Genomic DNA, 11700 nt, shown 5'->3' on the forward strand with positions numbered 1-11700 from the left:
GGGGAATGTAACGTCCCCACACCAAATGGAGGACATTAAAGTTCACTATGCTATGCAAAAAAAAAAAAAAATTAATAAATCAATTATAATTTAGTCAATTATACCTCAGCAAGCCAAAAAAAAAAAAAAAAAAAGATTTAAAAAACAGGAGGGGCACCTGGGTGGTTCAGTTGGTGAACATCCAACTCTTGATTTCACCTCAGGTCATGATATCACTATTCATGGGTTTGAGTCCCACATTGGGGCTGACAGTGGGGAACATGCTTGGAATTCTCTCTCTCCCTTTCTCTCTGCTCCTTCCCTGCTCATTCACTTACTCTCTCTCTCTCTCTCTCTCTCTCTCACACACACACACACACACACACACACACACAAATAATTAAATAAATAGAACTTTAAAAAGCAGAAAAATACTGCATGGGAAATTGGAAATTAAAAAGAAATAGAACTAATATGGTAAAGGATGTTAAAAAGCTTATAGAATGTAATGCCAAAATTGTATACAAATAAATGTGGAACTCTCTAGTTGGTGGAAAACTTTGTTGAGAAATAGAAATTACCTATTTGAATAAAAGTAGAAAATTTGAATAAATTAGAAAATGTGGAAGAAAACCGCAATAACTCTAAAGATACAAACCCTTGTACCAACACCATCATCAAAAATGACGTTTTTAATAAATTATTTTCTCAATTATAAAAATCAAATTCCAAGATACCATGCTGTGTAATCCATGTCAAATCAAAGTAAATTCATTTTATGAACTTAATATAAAAAAACTGAAAAAAATAGAAGTCATTCATAAATTTTTGAGCACTTACTATGCTCCGGGTACTATTATAAGCACCAAAGATCATCAAAACAGACAAGAAAATTCCTGCTCTCACAAAGCTCACATTCTAGGAACTAAAACTATAAAACTCTTAGAAAAAAATGTTGGGGGAAAGCTTCATGACATTGGATATAGCAATAATTTCTTGGATAGGACAACAAAGGTACAGCAAGAAAAGGAAAAATAGACAAAGTGAATTTCATGAAATTTTAAAACTTTTGTTCATCAAAGGACACTTTCAACAAAGCATAATTCACAGAATAAAAGAAAATATTTGCAGTCACATATCCAATGATGTATTAATATTCAGAATACATGAAGAATTCCTACAAATCAACAATAAAAAAAGAAACTACCCAATTGAAAAATGTGCAAAGGATAAGTAGTTGAATAGATATTTCTTCAAAAAAGATATATAAATGGTCAGTAAATATATGAAGAGATGCTTAGCACTGCTAACCATTAGGGAAATGCAAATCCAAATCACAATTAGATACCATCATTAGGATGGAATGCTTATGCTTTGCTGGTAGGAATGTAAAACAGTGCCGCTCCTGTAAAAAACAAAAGCATTACAATTTGAACCAGCAATTTCACTTCTGGGTACATATACAAAAGAACTGAAGTGAAGAACACAAATAGATATTTATACACCAATGTTCATAGCAGCATTGTTCACAATAGCCCAAAGGCAGAAACAACCCAAGTGCCTAATGGATGAATGGATAAACAAAATATAGCTTATACATAAAATGGAATACTATTCAACCTTAGAAAGAAATGAAATCTGATACATGCTGCAACATAAATGAATTCTGCACATTATGCTAAGTGAAATAAGCTAGATATAAAATAACAAATATATGATTCTATGTATATGAGTTACCTAAAAACGTCAAATTCACAGAGAAAGAAAGAACAGTGGTTATCAGAGAATGAAAGGAGAAAAGAATGGGGAGTTGTTTTTTAACAGAATAGTATGGAATGATGAAAAAGTTTTGAGTATTGATAGTGCAGATGGTAGCAAAACAATGTGTATTTATAGAATGCCACTGACTTTGTAAAGTCTTTGGAATCTGTGAAAGCTAGTTGACATTATTTACTAAAACTAAACATACACCTACCTCATTGTCCATCATCTTCATTCCTAGATGTATACTCAACAGAAATGTTTACATATTCTCAACAAAAGGCAAGTACAAGATTGTTCATAGCCCCACTATTTCTAATGGCTAAAGCCAAAAATATCCTAAATGTCTACCACAAGACAAATATATTTTGGTATGATTACCAATAGAATTCCATATAGTTATGAGAATGAACAAGCTAAAATATCTGGTAATAAGGATGAATATCATAAAGAAAATCTTGAACAAAAAATATCAGACACAACAGACTACATATTGTATGATTCCATATATGCAAAATTCAAAAACAGGCCAAGGTAATCTACGTGTTAAAATCATGGTAGTAGTTATCTTTTGGAGGGAAGTAATGACTGTACAAGGGACAGGAGAGCTTCTGAGATGTTGTTGTACTACAGAGTTTTGGGGGTTGGTTATAGGAGTATGTTCACTTTATCAAAATTCATTGAGCTAAACCCTTATATACTATATACATGTTAAATTTTAATAAAATATTACTTCAAAATAAGACTAAAATCAAAAGGGGGAAAAATAATTGAGAATATTTACTACCAGCAGAGTAGTAGGCAATTTGGGCCAAACCTCCTAATGAGGAAAACAAGAAAAAGTGAGCAAGTTTTTCATTAACAGAAGGCATCATTAGGACTTCCACTCTCTGATCCAAGAAGTAAAAACCATGGAAGTTGTCACTCCTATCTTCACAACAAGAATAAAGCTGAAAAGCTGAAAGTTGTTAAAAAGCAACAACTCTTCTTACCATCAAAGAAGTGAAGTCACAGGAAAAACTGCTGCCGCAAAAGGTAGAGTGAGAGACAACTGATGTAATGGTTAATTCTATACATCGACTTGACTGGGCAATCAGGTGCTCTGGCACTTGGTCGAACAGCAGTTTAGAGTGTTTCTGGATGAGATTAACATTTGAACTGACACACTGAGTAACACAAATTGCCCTCCCTAATGGGATAGGACTCATCCAGTCAATTTTGTCTATTCAGTCAGACCTGAATAATTACTAATATAATACATCACATCAACAGGCTAAAGAGGAAAAATAAGTTCATAATTTTATCAATAGATGCATAAAAAGCATTTGAGAAAATCTAGCACCCAATCATGACAAAAACTCTCAATAAACTAGGAAGAGAGAACTGCCTCAACTTAATAAAGAACATCTATAAAAAACTTGCAGCTCATGCCAGAAGCTTCCCTGCTAAGATTAGGGGCAAAGCAAGTTGTCCCTTCTTGCCACTCTTTTCAACATTGTACTAAAAAGCCTAGTTAATGCAATATGTCAAGAAATGAAATAAAAGGTATAAAAATTGGGAACAAAGACATAAAATTTTCTTTGCTCACTGATGATATAATTTGTCTATTAGAAAATTCAAAAGAATTGACAGAAAAACAACAACAAACAAACAAACAAAAAACTTCCTGGAACTACCAAGCAATCAATAGCAGGGTTGCAGAAAGCAAGGTTAATATACAAAAGTCAATCTTTTTCTTATTTAACAGCAATGAACAATTGACGAATAACACTATCCAACTTCAAAACTCATCATGAAGCTACAGTAATCAAGACACTGTGGCACTGGTGAAAGAAAAACAAATAGATCAAGGAAACAGAATAGTGAGAGTAGAAATAGACCCACATAAATACAGTCCACTTATTTTTGACAAAGGAGCAAAAGCTCTCCAGTAAAGAAAAAAAAAAAATAGTCTTTTTAAAAAATGGTGCTGGAGCAACATGCACAAAAAAGATGATGTAGACATTTTATACCCTTCACAAAAATGAACTCAAATGGATCATAGATTTATAAATGTAAAGTATAAAACTACAAACGTCCTAGAAGATAACATAGAAAATCTAGATAAGCTAGGGTTTGGCAATGACTTTTTAGATACAACACTAAAGGCACATTGCATGTCATAATTAAGTTGAACTTCATTAAAATTAAAAAGATAAGCCCTGCAAAAGACACTATCAAGAGAATGAAAAGACAAGCCACAAACTGGGAGAAATCCTTACAAAAGGTATATCTCATAAAGGACCATGATCCAAAATATACAAAAACTTTTAAAACTCAACAATAAGAGAAAAACAATGTAATTTAAAATGGGCAAAAGATCTGAACAGACATTTTAAAAGCCTATACAAATGGCAAATGACCATATGAAAAGATGCTCGACATGATATGTCATTAGGGTATTGCAAATTAAAACAAGAATGAGATACCACCACACACATATTAGAATGCCCAAATCCTAGAATACTGACAATAGCAAATGCTAACAAGGCTATGAGGCAACAGGAATGTCATTCTTTGCTAGTAGGAATGCAAAATGATACAGCCACTTTGGAAGAGTTTGGCAATTTCCTACAAAACTAAACATAACCTTACCATGTGATCTTCAGTATTTACCCAAATGAGTTGAACACATGGTCATACTAAAACCTGCACACAGATGTGTATATCAGCTATAATTGCCCAAACTTAGAAGCAACCAAGATGTCCTTCAGTAGGTAAATGGGTAAGTGAGCATGGTGCATCCATACAACAGAAAATCATTTAGCACAGAAAAAAAGTAAACTATCGGGGCACCTGGGTGGCTCAGTCCATTGAGTGTCAGGTCATGATCTCATGATTCATCAGTTCGAGCCTCGTGTCAGGCTCTGTACTGACAGCTCAGAGCCCGGAGCCTGCTTCAGATTCTGTGTCTCCCTCTCTCTGCCCCTTCCCTGCTCACGCTCTGTCTCACTCTCTCAAAAATAAACATTTTTTTTGAAAAGTAAACTATTAAACCATGAAAATACATAGAGGAAAGTTAAATGCATATTACTAAATGAAAGAAGCCAATCTGAAAAGGCCACATAGCGCATGATGCCAATTATGTTACATTCTGGAAAAGGCAAAACCATGGAGATAGTAAAAGAATCATTGGTGGCCAGGAGTTAGCGGAGAAGGAAGGAACACAGAGGATTTTTAGGACATTGAAACTATTTCCTGTGATACTATCAATGGTGGATATGTGTCATTATACATTTGTCCAAATGCATGCAATATATAACACCAAGAGTGAACTGTAATGTAAACTATGGACTTGGGGTGATTAATGGTGTGTTAGTGTAGATCCATATATACCACTCTGATGGAGGATGTTGATAGTGAGGGAGGCTCTGGCAGGGGTGGGGGCTCCATGCCTTCCTCTCAATTTTGTTATAAACCTAAAACTACGTACTCTAAAAATTAAAGTCTTTTTTCATTGAAACACCAAAAAAGAAACAAACAAAAAAACAAAAAAACAAAAAAAAGGAAAAATCTTGAGAGCAGCCAGAGAGAAATGATGTATTATTTATAGAGGAACCCCACTGGGAATTACAGTCAATTATGAGACATGGAGTACAACCCTACTCTATAGAGACTAGCAGGAAGTAGCACAATATTTTTCAAGTGCTGAAAGAAAAGAATTGCCAGCTTCAAGAAAAACTTATCTCCCTTTAGTCATACAAACCAGATATGTAGGTTTTTCCACTCCAGGCAATTCTCCAATTTCCAGCAGATACCAACTGAGTGTCCTACAATTTAACTCAATTCTGACACTAATTGCCCAGAGTTAGCACAGGCCCCACAGGTTAAGGGCTCATTCCTACATGATGGCTTCCTCACTCCTCCATTTCAGATACCAGTTCCATGTTGTCATCTTTATTTCCGATCAACCAGCTACAATTCAGGGGTTCCCATGACCCCCTCTTCATGTTTGATAATTTGTTAAAACTGCTCACAAAACTCTGGGAAACACTTAGCTTTACCAGTTTATTATAAAGGATAAAACTAAGGAACAGCCAGATAGAAAAGATGCATAGGACAAGTACAGGGAAAGTACAGGGAGCTTCCATGGCTTCCCTGAGCACACCACTCTCCCAGCACTTGAATGTGTTCATCAACTTGGAAGCTCGCCAAATCCCTTCAGTTAGCATTTTATGGAGGCCTCATTATATAGGTATAATTGATTAAATTATGGCCATTGGTAATTAACTCAACCTTCCCATTGGTAATTACCTCTCCCCTCCCCTGAGGTAAACTCTCTATACTTTCTGCTCAATTTTGCTGTGAACCTAAAACTCCTCTAAAAAATAATGTCTATTTGGAAAATAGACAAAAGACAATAGACAAAATTTGGGGAGAAAAAGGAAATTTTTCAAGTCCTCAAAGTAACTACAGAAAAGGATACATGGCCCTCTAAAGAGTTTCAGTTAAATGGACAACTGACTTTACAACAGGGATAATGAAAGCCAGAGGCAGCAGCATTACCTTCAAAATGCTAAAACATCTGCCAACCTAGAATTTTATACTAGTGAAAATACTCCTCACAAATGAAAAGAAAATGAAGAAATTTTCAGATAAACAAAAAACTGAGAACTTTGTCACCAGCAAATTTACACTACAGAAAATTCAAAAATGTGTTCTTCATGCAGGAAGATTCCAGAACAGCAATAATAGTCTTCAGTTATTTAGAATTAAAATACATAACAATAACACACACATTAAGAGAGAAATAACTAGGGATAAAGCATTCTAATGTCTTCGTATTATAGAGTGGGTAAAAGTATAAGAGAGTATTAGTTGATAAATCAAGGATGAATGTTATAAATTCTTGAGCATCCAGTAAAAGAGTAAATCCCTCTCAAGCTAACAGAAGAAAGGAAATAGATACTCCAGCATCCCAAAAGAAGACAATATTTTTTTAGAAATAGCAAAGTAATTTTTTTTTAACGTTTATTTATTTTTTTGAGACAGAGAGAGACAGAGCATGAACAGGAGAGGGGCAGAGAGAGGGAGACACAGAATCTGAAACAGGCTCCAGGCTCTGAGCTGTCAGCACAGAGCCCGACGCGGGGCTCGAACTCACGGACCGCGAGATCGTGACCTGAGCCGAAGTCGGCCGCTTAACCGACTGAGCCACCCAGGCGCCCCTAGAAATAGTAAAGTAAATAATTCCTTAAGGCAGGCAATAAAAGGCTGAGAAAGCAACCTAGCCTAGCAAATACTAGAACAGAATATACTGTTTTATCAGATACTAAAACAGATAGAAACCCACTATCATATTTGGAAAAAGGGGGAACAAACACAACTAAAACAGAAAGATAAAATTATTAAGTGTTGTGATAGTGCAAGAATGAATAGACAATACAATGTAACCAGTGGTAGCCAGGAACTAAAACCCATCATTGCATTCTCAAACATTGGTCAAGATCTGATACCGAAGTTTTTGTGAATCCATAGTAAAAAATGTTTAAAGACTGAAAACGTGTTTAAGATTTTAAGAATGGAAATCAGCTTAATTGAAAATGAAAAACCAGCCCTGCAATTTTCAGACTGGAAGGCAGACACAGATTAAAGCCCCCTGAAAAGTTAATAAGAAACAGTGTTGCTCCCAAAACAGTGTAGCAGTTGTAAAATGTCACCTCTTTGAATGATTATTGCTTTCTCACCAAACACACCCCCAGAGCTTCTCTGCTCTACCCATCTACTTCTAGGGAGGCCTAATTGCTAAACTCCCCTCACCACAGTGCCTAGGCGGCTCGGTCAATTAAGCACCTGATTTCAGCCGAGGTCATGATTTCAGGGTTCATGGGATTGAGCCCCACGTCAGGCTCTGTGCTGACAGCTCAGAGCCTGGAGCTTGCTTCAGATTCTGTGCTTCCCTCTTTCTCTGCCCCTCCCCTGCTCATGCTCTGTCTCTCTTTCTCTCTCTTTCAAAAATAAATAAACATGAAAAAAATATTAAACTACCCTCACCTCATGCCAGCACCCAACCTTGACTAACCCACTTCCTCTAATCTTGCATCAGACACAATAACAAATCCATAAGTTGTCCCTGCTTTTCTCAGACTCCCTTCAGAGTCCTTCACCTGGAGCCTAACCTTGCAAAGTCTCTTCTCTCTTCCCCTTTGTTGAGACTGGCATTCCACCATTCTTCTGGAACACACTCCCTCCTTGAACGTCAGCAAATCTGATTTTGTCAGACTCTAGGTTTGTTCCTGCAAGACTGGCTGATTCGTTTTTAATAACTTTTTTAAAAAGATTGAGCCTAGGTGACTCAGTCAGTTAAATGTCCAACTCTTGATTTCAACTGAGGTCATGATCTCACAGTTCTGGGATGGGCATGGAGCCTGCTTAATTTCTCTCTCTCTTTCTAAAAAAAAAACAAAAACAAAAACAAAAAACAAACAAAAAAAAACTTAAGACAATTCAGTCTTTATATTCTAATGTATCCAATGTATAAGCCTGCTTTGATTCTGAGATAATGTTCTCTTCCTCTTTGAGAGACTTAGAATATCTTATAGCTTATGAAATAACAGTGACACTTATTACTTTTGTAAGCAACTGCTTACTTACTTATTTTTGTAAGTTCACTGCTATACAAAGGAACAAACTAATGAGGAAGAAAGAGGGAAAATAATGTGGTGTGTAAAAGGCATTATGACAGTTTAGAGGGTAAATACTTTAAAGCATCACTCATGTCACTCACCAAGTCAAATTCCAATTAAATATTTTTTTCTTCTAAACCTATATTTTAAAAACCAAACCATTGAAAAAGAGAACAAAACTAAAACTGATATCCAAACAGTAATGGATAAGCACTTTCCAAGCTTAGAAGCCTAGAAAGAAATTACTAATTTTTGTTAATTTCAGCTTTTAGGATGAGGATAGTTACATTACTTGCCAAGCCTGGTTCTCAGTGAAACCCAACTTGAAACACATTTTCTGGAACAGTATTCTATCCTAGGAATCATCACTGGGGCTATGACTCATATGGCAAGTGAGGATATCCAAGGAAGAGAGAGGCCTGCTGTACTGAACTTATTCAGTAGTTAGGGACCACTGACCCACAGCCACCTGTACTGACCACTGCCTCTGAAAGTTAGACTCTTGCGTACAGGCCACAAGGACCCTGTTTAGAAGGAACTCTTTCAGAGCAATCAGAGCAGGCTCTATCAATAGGATATTCTAGAGATTATCAAGTGGAGACTCAGACATCCTAAGAACAATGAAGAAGGTACTAAATGGGTCAACCCTTAGACTGGTCTAATAAAGTCTCAGAGCTAGAAATTCAAACTATAAATTCATGAAATAATTACTTAGGAGCTAGCACTCACGTGGTAAGAGTGTTGAAGCCACAGGCCTTCAGCTTCAGCAAGCGGTCCCTCCAGTACTCCCTGGGCACCCGGAAATAGTGAATAGTGCCTGCTATGATCAGGAAAGGAGAGCCATCTAGTGTGAAGCTTGAACCTTCAACTTTCAGACCCACATTGCGATTCTTTATGTGGAAGGGAGTCAGGTAAGCTTGATTCATCCTGCAAGGACAGAGGAGGTGCATGAAGTCCTAAAGATGTTCCCCCTGTGGCACACATTTTGGGCAAATCAGAAGGTCTTTCCTTCAGGGGCCTAAGTACACTTCCAGTGCAAAGAGAAACTTCCCACCCTTTCCCTCTCAAACATACCTGGGTGAGAGGTCTCCTCCAAATTGAGCCATTACCAATAACCCTGAAGACAGGCACAGAATGCCCACAGGTCTCAACAAGAAGGTCAGCATGCTAAACAGAGAAGACAGAACAGAAGTCAGACACCCTGGAGGCAGAGAAGGAGGCAGAGCTGAGTGAGGTCTTGGCCAAGGAGGATGGTGAGGAAGATAGAAGTAGCCTGACTGGAAGGCAGAATTCTGCATAGCTGTATCTTGGCTTCTGCACCACTTGGACTCACAACAGACAGCACCTTAAGGCCATGTCTACTGACTGGAGGGAGGGCAGCAGCACCAAGAGCATCTTGATAATAACTGGGTTTTCTGATACCAGTTACATTTTAGGGAAGAGCAAGCCTCAGTCAAGTAAGTTTCACAAAATAGAGGATAATCTCTGGGAAATTTTCCAGAGACCTTCTATTGTTAAGGGATGAACCCTAATAATGTGCTGCTTAGCAGAGAACTAGGCTGGAATGTAGGACTTCCTCTGTAGCGGGGTCCCAATTTCTATCCCCAACCCAATTTTCTACTTCTCTGCTACTGCAGGACACCATCGTATTAGCTCCCAGAACACACTCATCTTTGTGTGGCCCTTGGTCTTCTTTATACTGCTCACCCTGGGACAATTGCTCTTTCCTTCAGATATTAAAAGTTCTATGAGTCCGAGGTAGGCAGAACCAGGGCGGCCTAGCAAAGCCAGGGTGGAGGTGGGGGGCGCACAGCTTCTAAGCCTGGAAGCACTCTGCATGGGGCATGGCTGTGTCCTCACTCCCCAGAGCAGCGCCTGAATTACAAGTGCTCAACAAATGTTTTCTGAACAAATGCAGCAGTTGCCAGAATCAGTAAAACATCTTCGTTGCCTCCATAAACTTCATAAGCTTTACCATGGGGCTTCATGAGTATTCCGTTAGGCAGAGTCGAGAAGGTAGAACCCAACTGTTTTCTGTAGGGAAATCGGATGGAAAGTAGAATGGGGCTCAGGGATTAGAGAAGACAGACCGGGGAAGAAATGCGCGCACGACCCTCTGGACACCACTCGTCTCCTCACTGTGGGCGTGAAGAGTCCTGGGAGACCGAATGAGATCAGGGGACGCTCAGAGATTCCCGGGGGAAAGACAGAAAGGACGGAGAACCTCGAGGGAACCTGAATAAAGGTCCTAGAGAAAAATTCAAGAAAATGAGAATACCCGAGGGGCCAGGGCTGCCGGGCGGACCCAGGGCTGGTAAAGAGGCCACAGCGCGGGAGGTGTGGAGAGGTCCCGGGGCTGTCGCGGGCGTGAGTGCTCCGGAGGTCATCCGGGCCGGAACCCACTTTACCCGGTGCCGAGCGGTTCCAACGCCAACTTCTCAGAGGTGGGTGGGTAGCAGCCGCCAGGCGGGGGACACAGCGGAAACTAACCGGCACCGCGCTCCGCCCCCCGGGCAGCCAGGACCTTGAACTACCTCCCACCTTCCGGTGCCCCGCCCCCACCGCACACGAGCCCTCTCCCAACCCTGGGGACGACCCCGCCCCTGCAGGTCTCCCCACCGCCTACCTGTTCTCAACCCAGCCCCTGACAGACCTTTCCACACAACCCTCTCCCAGCGGCAGAACTGCCCCCAAGCCTCCAAGCGCGCCACTCCCCTTGTAGCCCCTTTCCCTCCCGGGTAGCTTATCCTCTCTCCCTTCCGCTGATCCGCTCCCACCTCAGACCCCTGGGCCGACCCGCTGGCTAGCAGACCCCTCCACGTTCACGGGCCTTGCGCCTGTGGGTCCGAAGCCCAGGAACGGCGGGGCGGAACTCTGAAGCTGCTGTGAGTTCAGCTGGCCCTCTCCGCCCCTCTGGTCCTCGAGTCCCGAAGGCTGGCTCTGGCTTTAGGGACTCCAACAGTTTTGTTTGTTTGTTTTAAGTTTATTTATTTTTGAGAGTGACAGAGACAGCGTGAGCAGGGGAGAGGCCGAGAAAGAGGGGGAGAGAGAATCCCAAGCAGGCTGCGCAGTGTCAGCTGGGAGCTCCATGCGTGGCACGAACTCACAAAACCATGAGATCATGACCTGAGCCTAAACGAAGAGTCTCAGCTTAACCAGCTGAGGCACCCAGACGTCCCTGGGACTCCATCAGTTGTGACAGCGAACAGTTTCTGGGCACCCCCTCTGCGGAGTGCAGGGAGCTTTCCATCCACCCCACCTCCGCAGACTTGCGGGGCTAACTTCCAGGGATCTC

General features: G+C 40.0%; 1 protein-coding gene across 1 annotated transcript in view; it reads right to left on the reverse strand.

The window, feature by feature from the left end:
• The window catches only part of LOC109250318 (beta-galactosidase-1-like protein 2), a 57957-nt gene extending 48386 nt beyond the window's left edge, over positions 1-9571 (reverse strand). Inside the window, exons 1-2 of the mRNA XM_019421327.2 lie at positions 9480-9571; positions 9135-9332 (exon numbers count right to left, since the gene is read on the reverse strand). Coding sequence (XP_019276872.2) covers positions 9135-9332; positions 9480-9571 — 290 coding nt within the window. The remainder of the gene's footprint in view (positions 1-9134; positions 9333-9479) is intronic.
• Between the last annotated feature and the right edge of the window lie 2129 nt (positions 9572-11700).

Source organism: Panthera pardus, unplaced genomic scaffold, assembly GCF_024362965.1.
Source record: "Panthera pardus isolate Hobbes unplaced genomic scaffold, ASM2436296v1 HiC_scaffold_12, whole genome shotgun sequence".
NCBI lineage: Eukaryota > Metazoa > Chordata > Mammalia > Carnivora > Felidae > Panthera > Panthera pardus.